Source organism: Hemiscyllium ocellatum, chromosome 8 (assembly GCF_020745735.1).
Source record: "Hemiscyllium ocellatum isolate sHemOce1 chromosome 8, sHemOce1.pat.X.cur, whole genome shotgun sequence".
NCBI lineage: Eukaryota > Metazoa > Chordata > Chondrichthyes > Orectolobiformes > Hemiscylliidae > Hemiscyllium > Hemiscyllium ocellatum.
The window spans coordinates 86,128,350-86,144,030 of record NC_083408.1 but is presented as its reverse complement, the minus strand read 5'-3'; the positions used below and the strand labels follow the sequence as shown (position 1 = coordinate 86,144,030).

The 15,681-nt window shown below is 45.4% G+C and overlaps 1 protein-coding gene across 5 annotated transcripts in view; it reads left to right on the top strand.

The window, feature by feature from the left end:
- rtn1a (reticulon 1a) overlaps window positions 1–11,445 on the top strand; it is a 246,483-nt gene extending 235,038 nt beyond the window's left edge. For 3 of the 5 annotated variants that reach the window (XM_060829320.1, XM_060829319.1, XM_060829322.1), the window contains 3 exons: window positions 5,801–5,847; window positions 5,963–6,021; window positions 10,819–11,445. In XM_060829320.1, the coding sequence (XP_060685303.1) occupies window positions 5,801–5,847; window positions 5,963–6,021; window positions 10,819–10,861 (149 nt within the window). In that variant the 3' untranslated portion in view covers window positions 10,862–11,445. The remainder of the gene's footprint in view (window positions 1–5,800; window positions 5,848–5,962; window positions 6,022–10,818) is intronic. The other 2 variants (XM_060829323.1, XM_060829324.1) reach the window with 1 other exon arrangement.
- Window positions 11,446–15,681: the final 4,236 nt, after the last annotated feature.

Below are 15,681 nucleotides of genomic sequence, written 5' to 3'. Positions count from 1 at the left end.
ATATTGGTGGCTTCAGACTGAAAGGCTAATTCAAAATCATGCAAGTGGCAGGTGGAGCGTTACAACACTGTCCTATGTTGGTTTCCTACTTGTAATATATTTGCATAGCATTATTCCTCATGATCTAGAACTTCTTCAAATTAAGTCTGACCTTCAAGATTAAGTTAGCAGTTCATTGTAACCATGTGACACCCAGTTTTAGTTCATTTAAATGTGATGTGTACCAGTTTGCTTTGAGTAATTATGTCTGAAGTAAGCATATATCCAAAAAGAGAGAAGAGCAAGAGAATGACACCTCAGCTGGACAGTCAGGATGGCAAGGGCATATGAAGGATGAGGCATGTTGAGGGCTTTCGGGCATAAGAACAGAAGAACTAGGAGCAGGAGTAGGCCACCTGGCCCTACAATCCTGCTCTGCCACACAGTAAGATCATGGCTTATCTTTCATGGACTCAGCTTCACTTACCCACCAGCTCAGCATAACCCTTAATTCCTTTACTGTTCAGAAATCTATCTGCCTTAAAAACATTCAACAACGCAGCCTCAACTGCTTCATTGGGGAGGGAATGCCACAGATTCACAACCCTTTGTGTGAAAAGGTTCCTCCTGAGCTCAGTTCTAAATCTGCTTCCCATTCTTTTGTGACAATGCCACAAAAGTCTAGTTTCATCCCCCAGTGGAAACAACCTCCCTGCTTATATCTTATCCATTCCCTTCATAATTTAATGTTTCTATATGATTACCCCTCATTCTTCTTAATTTCTCCTCATAAACCAGTCCTCTTGATTTCAAAATAAGCCTACAGAAACTCATCTACCACCCCTCCAGTGCAAGTACATCCTTTCTCAAGTAAGGAGACCAAAAGGAGACCATCGTGGTGGGCGGCACGGTGGCACAGTGGATAGCACTGCTGTCTCACAGCGCCTGAGACCCGGGTTCAATTCCCGACTCAGGCGACTGACTGTGTGGAGTTTGCACGTTCTCCCCGTGTCTGCGTGGGTTTCCTCCGGGTGCTCCGGTTTCCTCCCACAGTCCAAAGATGTGCGGGTCAGGTGAATTGGCCATGCTAAATTGCCCGTAGTGTTAGGTTAGGGGTAAATGTAGGGTATGGGTGGGTTGCGCTTTGGTGGGTCGGTGTGGACTTGTTGGGCCGAAGGGCCTGTTTCCACACTGTAAGTAATCTAATCTAATCTAAAACTGTACACAGAATGACCTCACCAGGATCCTTCACACCTGCAACATAAACTCTTCAGTATTAAGCTTCAACCCTCTAGCAATGAAAGACAATATTCCATTTTCCTTCTTAATTACCAGCTACACCTGCTGATCAACTTTTTGTGATTCATACACAAAGACACCTAGGTCCCTGTGCACAGTAGCATGCTGCAATTTTTCACCATTTAAATAATAATCAATTTTGCTGTTATTCCTATCAAAATAGGTGACTTCACATTTACCAACATTGTACTCCATCTGCCAGATTCTTGCCCACTCACTTAATCTGTCTATATCCCTCTGAACACTTTCACTGTCCTGTGCACACTTTGTTCTGCCACTCATTTCAGTGTCATCTGCGAACTTTGACACCCAACTCTAAATCATCGATGTAAATTGTAAACAATCGCAGTCTCAACACTAATCCCTATGGCACACCACTAGCTACTGATTGTTAATCAGAAAAACACCCATTTTTCCCCACTCTTTGCTTTCTGATAATTAACCATTCTTCTAGCCATGCACATTTATCTTATTCAGCAGCACTTTGTGCAGCACTTGGTCATATTCCTCCTGGAAATCCAGATACAGCACATCCACCGATTCCCATTATCCAGCATGCTTGTAATGTCCTCAAACACTTCCAGTAAATTAGTTAAGCCCCACTGGCCTTTCATGAACCAATGCTCCATCTGCTCAATGTGCAGGAGTGTTGAAGACTGGACAAGGCTTCTGGTTCAGACCGCACATGGGGTCAAGAGTGGAAGTTTGCAGTGTTTTGGACGTGGTGTTTTGGGTGTGGTCATGAACTCTGGAGACAATCAATAAAGATAAACAAAATGAGGGGCCTAAGGATAGAGTCAGTACTGTCCAAAGCTGGATGCAATGAGTGAACCTCAGTGCCAGCTGTAAAAGAGAATGTTCACAGTCATAGAGATGTACAGCATGGAAACAGACCTTTCGGTCCAATCATTCATGCCAACCAGATATTCCAATCCAATCTAGTCCCACCTACCAGCACCCGGCCCATATCCCTCCAAACCCTTCTTATTCATATACCCATCCAAATGCCTCTTAAATGTTGCAATTGCACCAGCCTCCACCACTTCCTCTAGCAGCTCATTCCATACACGTACCACCCTCTGTGTGAAAAAGTTGCCCCTTTTATATCTTTGCCCTCTCACCCTAAGTCTATGCCCTCTTGTTCTGGACTCCCCGACCCCAGGGAAAAGACTTCGCCTACTTACCCTATCCACGCCCCTCATAATTTTGTAAACCTCCGTAAGGTCACCCCTCAGCCTCCAACGCTCCAGGGAAAACAGCCCCAGCCTGTTCAGCCTTTCCCTATATCTCAAATCCTCCAACCCTGGCAACATCCTTGGAAATCTTTTCTGAACCCCTTTTAAGTTTCACAACATCTTTCCAATAGGAAGGAGACCAGAATTGCATGCAATATTCCAACAGTGGCCGAACCAATGTCCTGTACAGTCACAACATGACCTCCCAACTCCTGGACTTAATACTCTGACCAATAAGAGAAAGCATACCAAATGCCACCTTCACTATCCTATCTACCTGCGACTCCACTTCCAAGGAGCTATGAACCTGCACTCCAAGGTCTCTTTGTTCAGCAGCACTCGCTAGGACCTTACCATTAAGTGTATAAGTCCTGCTAAGATTTGCTTTCCCAAAATGCAGCACCTCGCATTTATCTGAATTAAACTCAATCTGCCACTTCTCAGCCATTGGCCCATCTGATCAAGACCCTGTTATAATCTGAGGTAACCCTCTTCACTGTCCCATGAGGGGATATTTAATTCAGTTGGGTTAGAGGCCAGTTTGAGGTTGAATTATTTAAAGATATCATTAGTCGTATCACTGAATCAAATGACACTCTAAGGATGATGCAGGAAGGAGTAGGATCAGAGGAGGAATCTCAATGGGGATGGGGATAAGCCTGGTAAGAAGAGGTGGCATGTTCACATCCATAATGGCGTGGTCAAGCGTGATGGGAGGAAGTTCAAGGATTACAGGAAGAAGGCACACCAAGTTGTTTACAAAAGGAAGGTGAAGGGTCGCGGTTTGTAACCTGTCTGAATTACCTTCCACCTTAATAGTAAAGAATAACTGAATAGCAATTATACAGTACCTTGCTGAGATCATCCCATATTCCCAATTCCTTCGTCAAAACGCCATCCCATATTCCCAATTCCTTCGTCACCTGCCCCCTGTAAAAACGCCATCCCATATTCCCAATTCCTTCGTCTCCCCTGCATCTGCTGCCAGGAGGACCAGTTCCAATACCGAACAACCCAAATGGCCTCCTTCTTCAAAGACCGCAAACTCCCCCCAGACATGATCGACAATGCTCTCCACCGCATCTGCTCCACTTCCCGCTCCTCCGTCCTTGAGCCCCGCCCCTCAAATCGCCACCAGGACAGAACCTCACTGGTCCTCACCTACCACCCCACCAACCTCCATATACACCACATCATCCGCCGTCAGTTCTGCCATCTTCAAACGGACCACACCACCAAGGATATATTTCCCTCCCCTCCCCTATCAGCGTTCCGGAGAGACCACTCCCTCCGTGACTCCCTTGTCAGGTCTACACGCCCCACCAACCCAACCTCCACTCCCGGCACCTTACCCTGCAACCACAAGAAATGTAAAACTGGCGCCCACACCTCCCCCCTTACTTCCCTCCAAGGCCCCAAGGGATCCTTCCATATCCGCCACAAATTCACCTGCACCTCCACGCACATCATTTACTGCATCCGCTGCACCCGATGTGGCCTCCTCTATATTGGGGAGACAGGCCGCCTACTTGCTGAACGTTTCAGAGAACACCTCTGGGACACCCGGACCAACCAACCCAACTACCCTGTGGCTCAACACTTCAACTCCCCCTCCCATTCCACCAAGGACATGCAGGTCTTTGGACTCCTCCATCGCCAGACGATAGCAACACGACAGCTGGAGGAAGAGCGCCTCATCTTCCGCCTAGGAACCTTCCAACCACAAGGGATGAACTCCGATTTCTCCAGATTCCTCATTTCCCCTCCCCCCACCTTGTCACAGTCCCAACCCTCGAACTCAGCACCACCTTCCTAACCTGCAATCTTCTTCCAAACCTCTCCGCCCCCATCCCCACTCCAGTCTATCACCCTCACCTTAACCTCCTTCCACCTATCGCATTTCCAAGTCCCTCCTCCCTACCTTTTATCTTAGCCTGCGTGGCACACTCTCCTTATTCCTGAAGAAGGGCTCATGCCCGAAACGTCGACTCTCCTGCTCCTTGGATGCTGCCTGACCTGCTGCGCTTTTCCAACAACACATTTTTAGCTCTTGCTGAGATCACACCTATCATGCCACATTCAGATGTTGTCTCCTTACTGAAGTAAAGATAAAGCTGCCTTGGATGGAATACAATAAGGGTTTGCCAGTCTGATTATTAGGATGAATGGATTGTCCTGTGAAGAGAGTGAGTAGATTAGGCCTATGTTCACTGGAGATAAATGCAAGGGACCTCTGAATTGGAGCACTGCTACAGTGATTTAAAACTCAAACTGGGGCCAGAGCTTTAAGGCCATAAGTGCTGAGGAGAAAGAGGACTTGTGACCATTGCTATTGCTGTGCCAATGACCTTTCACCCTGCAGTCACCTTTAGTTAACTGCCAGGATCCAACATTATTGGGGGACAACTCCACAGTCAGTAAAGTACAGGTGGTGCCATATTCATACCCAATTAGTCCCTTAGTGGGCCTAATTGACTCTGTATATACAAGATGAGTAACTGCCGGCCCAGTGACCCTGCATCGAGCAACATTGCTGAAAGGAGGGAACCTATCAGGTAATTGGCTGGACATGCTGTCTTTCTCTGGTTCTGCCTCCTATCCTGACCAGATAACTGACAATCCTTGAGCTAAATCTGCTCAGTTTAATCCCACATTCCATAGGCTTTGTTTCAGTGGTGAACAACAGTTTTACATCAGCTTGATAAGGTGACCATATTTCAGATTTCTATCTGGAGTATCTGTCTGATCAAGTAGGGACATCACAATATCCTTATGTGATATCTGCAAAAATGAGCTTTCCCTCCTCCTGTTCTTCTCCCTATTGTCCCAACCGAAATTGACAAATGTCGTACAGATAAAGGATCCAAACAGCACAATTGTACTTCAGTGATCATGTTGCGCATTTATCCATTTTAAGTTTGGGGAGTTCTCAACACCAATTGTAACCAGCCTGAATTTGCTTAGTTTCTTTTTAATTGAGATAAAAATCAACTGGTCCTGAAGTGAATCTTTTCTAGTTTGGCATACAATTTCAGATTTGCCTGATTTGTACTTCAGTTATTCAGTTCCATAATTACAGTCTGTATTCTGCTTATGGTAACATCTTCATGCTTTCTGTCTGTTAATGACAGGAATCATATCACTCTGTTCTCTCATTCTCTCAATTTTAATCTTTGACTTTAAGTTTCAGAAAAACCTTTGATTCTGTATATTCTGTAGGAGGAATTGTGTAAGGTTGGGTATGTCACTCTCAGGCCATAAATTAATATGTTGATGTTCTCTTTCAGCTGTCGTTTCTATGTTTACCTTGCCTGTTGTATATGAGAAATACCAGGTAAATCCCTTATTAATTTTCAGGTACAGGAAAATCTATAAGAATCTATATATGTTAAAGTTCTACAGTAGTTACTGTATTTATTTGAATAATTGTTTTATGGTTACCTATGCAGGCACAAATCGACCAGTATTTGGGACTGGTGAGGACCCATGTTAATTCTGTGGTGGCAAAGTAAGTTTGACATTAGAACTAATCCCTTTACAGAAGCTGTGGAACAGGATGTCCAAATTAGCTTTTTCTAATAACCACATACAGCAATCAAAATGTGAAAGAAGATAAAATTACAGTTTTGGCAGATTTGAAAATATTCTAGGCACGCTGTACAATTTTCCCTATGCTGCCAATGTTGCAAACAATTTTCTCTCCACAGATTAGATTAGATTCTTCTTTTTCCCATTTAAAAAAAAACCATTGTCATCCCCAAACACTGAATTTTTTTAAAAAACTGAATCACAGGATGTGGATATCTCTAGCTAGAGCAGCTTTATTGTGCACCCCTTTACCTCAACTCCTCTGTCTCTATACTCAATCTACATTGTTCTTGCGTTCTTTTCCTCTCAGGTTTGTTAGAGTGTTGTCCCCTTCCAAATTTGTGTCCAGATTGTCCTGCTATAACATTTGTTTTGTTAAAACAAATTCACTGTAACGTGATTGACGAATTGGGGACACTGTTTCTAAAGCACAAACTTTTAAAGCGTGTGTTGGTTATAATGCAATTCCAACCTCCTTGGATGATGAGAACAGAGGAGCTCCTTGTCAAAAGGAAGAAGGCAGCTTACGTAAGTTGGAGGAAGCAAGGATCTAGCACAGCTTTAGAGGATTACAGGCTTACTAGAAAGGAGCTCAGAAATCGATTGAGGAGAGCCAGGAGGGGGCACAAAAAGGCTTGTTAGGAAGGATTAGGGAAAATCCAATGGCATTTTACTCATACATGAGGAATAAGAGAATGATCAGGGAGAAGGTAGGTCTGGTCAGGGATACCATAGGGAACTTGTACATGGAGTCTGAGCAGATAGAAGAACCCTTAAATGAGTTTTTTGCTTCAGTTTTCACTAAGAAAAGGGACCTTGGTGTAAATGAGAACTTTGAGGAGCTGGGAAACAGGCTTGAACAGATCAAGATTGAGGAAGTTGATGTGCTGGAAATTTTGGCAAACATTAAGATTGATAAATCCCCAGGGCCAGAGCAGATTTATCCTAGGCTGCTCCAGGAAGCGAGAAAGGAGGTTGCTAAGCCACTGGCTAATATACTCACCTCACTCTCCACAGGAGTCGTACTGGAGGATTGGAGGGAGGCGCAATGTTATTCCTCTTTTCAGGAAGGGTAATAGGGAAATCCCTGGCGATTACAGACCAGTCAGTCTTACGTTTGTGATCAGCAAGGTTTTGGAAAGAATTCTGAGGGATCGGATTTATGACTATTCAGAAAAGCAGAGTGTGATTTATAAGCAGTCAGAATGGCTCTGTGAGAGGCAGGTCATGCCTCACAAATCTTATTGAGTTCTTTGAGGAGGTGATGAGACAGTTTGATGAAGGTCAGGCAGTGGATGTAGTGTATATGGACTTCAGCAAGACAGTTGATAAGGTTCCCCATGGTAGGCTAATTCATAAAATCAGGAGGTATGGCACACAGGGATATTTGGCTATCTGGATTCAGCATTGGTTGGCTGAAAGAAGGCAGAGAGTGGTTGTAGATGGAAAGTATTCTGCCTGGAGGTTAGTGGTGAGTGGTATCTTGCAGGGCTCTGTTCTTGGACCTCTGCTTTTTGTAGTTATTTATAAATGACTTGGATGAGGAGTTTGAGGGGTTGGTTAGTAAATTTGCCAATGACACAAAAGTTGGAGGAACCATTGATCGTATCAAGGGCTACAGCATGCTGCAGCGCGACATTGACAGGATGCAGAGCTGAGAGATGGCAGATGGAGTTCAACCTGGATAAATGCGAAGTGATGCATTTTGGAAGGTCAAATTGAATGCTGAATATAGGATTAGAGATAGGATTCTTGCCAGTGTGGAGGAACAGCAGGATCTTGGTGTTCAACGGCATAGATCCCTCAAAGTTGCCACCCAAGTGGATAGGGTTATTAAGAAAGCACATGGTGTTTTGGCTTTCATTAACAGGAGTTTAAGAACCGCAAGGATTACTGCAGCTCTGCAATACCCTCGTGAGACAACACTTGAAATATCGTGTCCAGTTCTGGTCGCCCTATTATAGGAAAGATGCGGAGGCTTTGGAGAGGGTGCAAAGAAGGTTTACCAGGATGCTGCCTGGACTGGAGGGCTCGTCTTACAAAGAGAGGTTGACTAAGCTTGGCGTTTCTCTCTGGAGAGCAGGAGGAAGAGAGGTGACCTGATCGAGGTATACAAGGTAATGAGAGGCATGGATAGAGTCGATGGCCAGAGACCTTTCTTCAGTGCAAGATTGACTGCTATGAGGGGTCATAATTTTAAGGTGTTTGGGGAAAGGTATAGAGGGATGTCAGCGGTATTGAGGGGATGTCAGAGATAGGTTCTTTACGCAGAAAGGTGTGAATGCATGGAATGTGTTACCACCGGTGGTGGTGGAAACAGTCATTAGGGACATTCAAGCAACTGCTGGACATAGACATAGACAGCAGTGAATGAAGGGGTGCATGGGTTAGATTATTTTATTTTAGATTAGGATTAATCCTTGGCACAACATTGTGTGACGAAGGGCCTGTGCTGCGCTGTACCTTTCTATGACCTTTCTATGACCCTTCTATGATCTATGTTCCATTAATTTAAATGGTGCTGCTATGATGCGATTTTCTTACAACACAAGATTGCACAAGAACAGAACTACCACATTGTAGCAGAACTGACTGAATCTCTCAAGCAGATTTCTGCTCCACCACAGCAAAGAAAGAACCCTTACCAAAATCATAAGTGACATTTTTTGTGACTGTGAATGTGGTATTTCCTCCTTTATCATCCTTCTCAATTTCATTAAGCTTTTAACAATCATGGCGTTTCTTAAAATGTTTTCTTCTACGGTTGTACATTAGTTGACATATAGGTAAAACAAGGAGTTCGTAATCTACCCGTCTTTGTAGTTAGTTCTTTACCAGTCACCATTGGAGAATCGACAGGAGAATGGTAGCCCTCTCAAATCCTATAACGTCCTGTGCCTGCCATATCAGTGGATGGTATAGAGAGAAATTAAATGTTGCTGAAATCATTACGAAATCACTTGAATTCGAATAGTTAAGCAATCTCTAGCAACCTCATTTTAAGGAGAGATGTTCAATGAAACAAATGCTCTCAATAATTCCCTTAACCCCATTACAGTGGTGAGAATGCTGTTCTTTTAAGAAAGCAGAGTTTTTGCATTGACTTGTTACCTGTTTGTTCGGAGTGCATTCTTCTACTCTTGTTTTTCTTTTGTGCATCATGAATTCCTTTCAGGAAATATTCTCAGATGTTCTAGCAAAATATTACATGTTGAATGAAAGAAGTGTTATTTTAATTGTTTTTCCACAGGAGTTACTGTAGTACTGTAAGAGAAGTCAGATATTAAACTAGATTTGTGATGAGAGGTAGCTCTGTTGTGAGTTCAGCTTTACAGCAGGCTGGGTACATTGCCAGAGGCAAGGCCTTAGGAAATCTACCCTTATAATTAGTTGTGTGTGGATTTCTCTTCTCTCTCATAAAGGAATAATAAATCTGTTACCACTGTATATTAAATCAAATTATAAATTTAAATCCTTGACATTATACATTCAATGGCGTAAAAATGTGGGTCAGGTAATCTTGTTAGCCAAGATGAGCTTCCCCTGTAAAATAGTAATGCTTAAAACAAGTCTTGAATGGCAACCAAGGGAGAATTTGTACTCTCCTCAATGTAGGGCCAGTCAAATATCAGAAGAAGAAACTTGCATTCTCAAGGACAATATTTCTTTGGGCTGCAGAATGGGACATGAATTATCGTGTCATAAAAACTGCTCAGACTCACTTCTGTCCTTTAGGAAAGGAAATCTACCATCCTCACCAGGTCTGGCCAATACGTGACTCCAAATCCTCAGCAATGTGGTTGATTCTCAACCGCTGTCCTCAGGAATTGGGAATGGATAATCAATTCTGGCGTAGCCTGCATTACATGAACCATAGTACATTAAATGAACTAAAATAGAACAAGTCACTAGTGGTTACAGGAACAATATGACATATGAATCAGCAGTATAAATGGGGAAAATAACTGTAAAAATAGTTTTAAAGAATCAATCTATTTTAAGAGAAAAGTCATTCTGCACAGACTGGGAACTCTAGGTTTTCATCTGTTAAATTATGACCAAGTCAGGTTGGACAAGGAAGACTACAAGAAAGGCACCCAAAGAGTTTTACGGATCAACCTCCTTTTCATCCACCCACCAACCACTCCAAAATCTGCAAACATCTGTAGAAGAGTACAAAGTTCTGCACACATTGTTTTAAACTTCTTACAATACAAGTTATTTTCTTTTTCATTTTTAAAGATTAACCTCTGATCCATCTGGCTGCATTTTTACTGCCTCCTTTGTCTGTATGCAAAGTGCTTTGAGGTGCTGGTAAAAGTAATGATGGTAGTATAGGTTGGGGCAAAATGCTGCAGATATTGGAAATCGCTAATAAACGCAGGAAATATTGGAAGTATCAACAGCTCCAGAAGGATCTAAATGGAGAGAAAATTAGAAGAAACTGTCCTGATGAAAGGTTGTCAACCTGAAATGTTAACTCGATTTCTTTCTCCAAAGAAACTCTTCCACCTAACTTGTAAAATTTTTCCAGTGTTTTATATTAATCGTTTTACTATAAACATGGAATTGGGTTCTGAGTTAACCAAGGTGAGACAGCCTTGTAGGAAACCATCTTGTGTAAGAAATCTCATGACTGTAGCAATTTGATTATTTTTAAGTTATATAATTCACTTACCCATTTCCTTTCCCCCCTGCCTTTTCTCCTTTTACTCAGGATTCAAGCCAAAATACCAGGAGCAAAACGAAAGACTGAGTAAGAGCAATGTGAAGCGAGACTGTTGGCACAAGAAAGGGCATCTGGAGCAGAAGCTTTTCTGTATTCTTCAAATTAATCAGACTTGTCTTGGAGAGTTGTTGTCCCATTTGTCAGCATCATGGTTTTAGAAACACGCAGCACTGAGACAGTCCTTTTCCCATGCTGTTTCCAAATGATTAGAATACCTGCAATCACTTGTGTCGATCACTATAGTAAGGAGAACCAAGTAATAATTATTGTATTAGCCGTGTTTTTGTGTTGCTTATAAACAAATGCATGACGTTAAGAGTCTTAATTCTATTTAACTTTCTAGTGTTTTCTGCTGCAATGGCGGTGCTTATAACTTTTAATGTTACTTGTGGCTAGGGCATTTCTGCTTTAGTGCACTTCTGCAATAGTCTAATTGCTCCAAAGTCACTGAGTCAGTCTGGCTTTATTGAGTAAAACAATAGAACAGTGGATCGATGTTTTGGTGTTTATCCAGTACAAAAGTTCTGAGGATTATGTACTGTAATTGTGGCATTTGGTTTTGTAAACTAAAGAAATACAACGCTCATGTTTTTCGAATTATTGTCATACTATTAAAGAAGTATGGAAACAGGCTCCTGGCTTTTCTTTCTTCCCAGACAATTTTACTGTGATTTTTGTTTGATGAAACTTTGATGCTAAAGCGCAGGTTTTAACTCTTGCTAAGAATAGACAACAATTTTGAGTTAGGTAAAAACAATGACTGCAGATGCTGGAAACCAGATTCTGGATTAGTGGTGCTGGAAGAGCATAGCAGTTCAGGAAGCATCCAAGGAGCAGTAAAATCGACATTTTGGGCAAAAGCCCTTCATCAGGAAAAAAGGCAGTGAGCCTGAAGGGTGGAAAGATAAGCTAGAGGAGGGTGGGGGTGGGGAGAGAGTAGCATAGAGTACAATAGGTGAGTGGGGGAGGGGATGAAGGTGATAGGTCAGGGAGGAGAGGGTGGGGTGGATAGGTGGAAAAGGAGATAGGCAGGTAGGACAAGTCCAGACAAGTCATGGGGACAGTGCTGAGCTGGAAGTTTGGAACTAGGGTGAGGTGGGGGAAGAGGAAATGAGGAAACTGTTGAAGTCCACATTGATGCCCTGGGGTTGAAGTATTCCGAGGCGGAAGATGAGGCGTTCTTCCTCCAGGCGTCTGGTGGTGAGGGAGCGGCGGTGAGAGACCCAGGACCTGCATGTCCTCGGCAGAGTGGGAGGGGGAGTTGAAATATTGGGCCACAGCGCGATGTGGTTGATTGGTGCGGGTGTCCCAGAGATGTTCCCTAAAGCGCTCAGCTAGGAGGCGTCCAGTCTCCCCAATGTAGAGGAGACCGCATTGGGAGCAACGGGTACAATAAATGATATTAATGGATGTGCAGGTAAAACATTGATGGATGTGGAAGGCTCCTTTAGGGCCTTGGATGGAGGTGAGGAAAGAGGTGTGGGCACAGGTTTTGCATTCCTGCGGTGGCAGGGGAAGGTGCCAGGATGGGAGAGTGGGTTGTAGGGTGACGTGGACCTGACCTGGTAGTCACAGAGGGAATGGTCTTTGCGGAAGGCAGCATGTGGGTCTTTGCGGTGGGGATGGTGGGGTCTTTTTGGAGGTGGCGGAAATATCGGCGGATGATTTGGTTTATGCAAAGGTTGGTAGGGTGGAAGGTGAGCACCAGGGGCGTACTTGTTACGGTTGGAGGGGTGGGGTCTGAGTGCGGAGGTGCGGGATGTGGACGAGATGCGTTGGAAGGCATCTTTAACCACATGGGAAGGGAAATTGCAGTCTCTAAAGAAGGAGGCCATCTGGTATGTTCTATGGTGGAACTGGTCCTCCTGGGAGCAGATATGGCGGAGGCAGAGAAATTGGGAATACGGGATGGCATTTTTGCAAGAGGTAGGGTGGGAAGAGGTGTAATCCAGGTAGCTGTCGGAGTTGGTGGGTTTATAAAAAATGTCAGTGTCAAGTCAGTCGTCATTAATGGAGATGGAGAGGTCCAGGAAGGAGAGGGAGTTGTCAGAGATAGTCCAGGTAAATTTAAGGTCAGGGTGGAATGTGTTGGTGAAGTCGATGAATTGCTCAACCTACTTGCGCAAGTACGAGGTGGCGCCAATGCAGTCATCAATGTAGTGGAGGAAGAGGTGGGGAGTGGTGCCGGTGTAATTACGGAAGATCGACTGTTCTACGTAGCCAACAAAGAGACAGGCATAGCTGGAGCCCATACGTGTGCCCATGGCTTCCCCTTTGGTCTGGAGGAAGTGGGAGGATTCGAAGGAGAAATTGTTAAGGGTGAGGGCCAGTTCGGCCAAACGAATGAGAGTGTCGGTGGAAGGGTACTGTTGGGGATGTCGGGAGAGGAAAGAACAGAGGGCTAGGAGGCCCTGGTCGTGGCGGATGGAGGTGTAGAGTGATCCTTCATCCCCCTCCGTCCACGCATCAATGAATTTAATACACGCCGTGACATCGAACACTTCTTCCTCCGCCTCCGAGCTTACTTTCACAATCAGGACTCCCGCCCACCTTCCGAGGACCCCTTTGCCCACCTCCAACACACTGCATCCACCTGGACACCCTGCTCTGGCCTATTACCTGCCCTCGACCTCTTCATTTCCAACTGCCACCGGGACATTAACCGCCTCAACCTGTCTACCCCCCTCCCCCACTCCAACCTCTCACTCTCACATTGCGCAGCCGTCCAATCCCAACCTCACCATCAAGCCAGCAGATAAAGGGGGCACAGTGGTAGTCTGGCGCACTGACCTCTACACCGCTGAAGCCAAATGCAAACTCAAGGACACCTCTTCCTATCGACCATGACCCCACACCCCATCACCAAACCATCATCTGCCAGACCATACAGAACCTCATCACCTGAGGAGATCCCCCACCCACAGCTTCCAACCCCATAGTCCGGGAACCCTGCACTGCCCGGGTTCCACCACCTTCCCAAGATCCACAAGCCTGACCACCCTGACTGACCCATTGTCTCAGCATGCTCCTGCCCCACTGAACTCATCTTTACCTACCTCGACACTGTCCTATCCCCCCAGTCCAGGAACTCCCCACATACGTACGAGACACCACCCACACCCTCCACCTCCTCCAAGACTTCCGTTTACCCAGCCCCCAAGGGCCTCATCTTCACCATGGATATCCAATCCCTCTACACCTCCATCCGCCATGACCAGAGCCTCCAAGCTCTCCGTTTTTTCCTCTCCCAACGTTCCCAACAGTACCCTTCCACCAACACACTCATTTGTTTGGCCGAACTGGTCCTCACCCTTAACAATTTCTCCTTCGAATCCTCCCACTTCCTCCAGACCAAAGGGGAAGCCATGGGCACACATATGGGCCCCAGCTATGCCTGTCTCTTTGTTGGCTACACAGAACAGTCGATCTTCCATAATTACATCGGCATCACTCCCCACCTCTTCCTCCGCTACATTGATGACTGCATTGGTGCCACCTCGTGCTCCCGCAAGGAGGTTGAGCAATTCATCAACTTCACCAACACATTCCACCCTGACCTTTAAATTTACCTGGACTATCTCTGACAACTCCCTCCCCTTCCTGGACCTCTCCATCTCCATTAATGATGACCGACATGACACTGACATTTTTTACAAACCCTCCGACTCCGACAGCTACCTGGATTACACCTCTTCCCACCCTACCTCTTGCAAAAATGCCATCCCGTATTCCCAATTTCTCTGCCTCTGCCGTATCTGCTCCCAGGAGGACCAGTTCCACCACAGAACATACGAGATGGCCTTTTTCTTTAGAGACCACAATTTCCCTTCTGACGTGGTTAAAGATGCCCTCCAACACATCTTGTCCACATCCCGCACCTCCGCATTCGGACCCCACCCCTCCAACTGTGACAAGGACAGAATGACCCTGGTGCTCACCTTCCACCCTACCAACCTTCGCATAAACCAAATCTTCCGCCGACATTTCCGCCACCTCCAAAAAGACCCCACACCAGGGATACATTTCCCTCCCCACCTTTTCCACCTTCCGTAAAGACCGTTCCCTCTGTGATGACCTGATCAGGTCCATGCCCCCCTACAACCCATCCTCCCATCCTGGCACCTTCCCCTGCCACCGCAGGAACTGCAAAACTGTGCCCACACCTCCTCACTCACCTCTATCCAAGGTCCTAAAGGAGCCTTCCACATCCATCAAAGTTTTACCTGCACATCCACTGAAATCATTTATTGTATCCGTTGCTCCCAATGCAATCTCCTCTACATTAGGGAGACTGGATGCCTCCTAGCAGAGTGCTTTAGGGAACATCTCTGGGACACCCGCACCAATCAACCACACCGCCCTGTCTGTTTCAACTCCTCCTCCCAGCCTGCCGAGGACATGCAGGTCCTGGGTCTCCTTCACTGTCGCTCCCTCACCACCAGATGTCTGGAGGAAGAACACCTCATCTTCCAAATCGGAATACTTCAACCCCAGGGCATCAATGTGGACTTCAACAGTTTCCTCATTTCCCCTTCCCCCACCTCACCCTAGTTCCAAACTTCCAGCTCAGCACTGTCCCCATGACTTGTCCTACCTGCCTATCTTCTTTTCCACCTATCCACTCCACCCTACCCCCCCGACCTATCATCTTCATCCCCTCCTCCACTTACCTATTGTACTCTATGCTACTTTCTCCCCACCCCCACCCTCCTCTACCTTATCTGTCCATGCTTCAGGCTCTCTGCCTTTATTCCTGATGAAGGGCTTTTGCCCGAAACGTCGATTTCACTGCTCCTCGGATGCTGCCTGAACTGCTGTGCTCTTCCAGTGCCATGAATCCAGAAAACAATT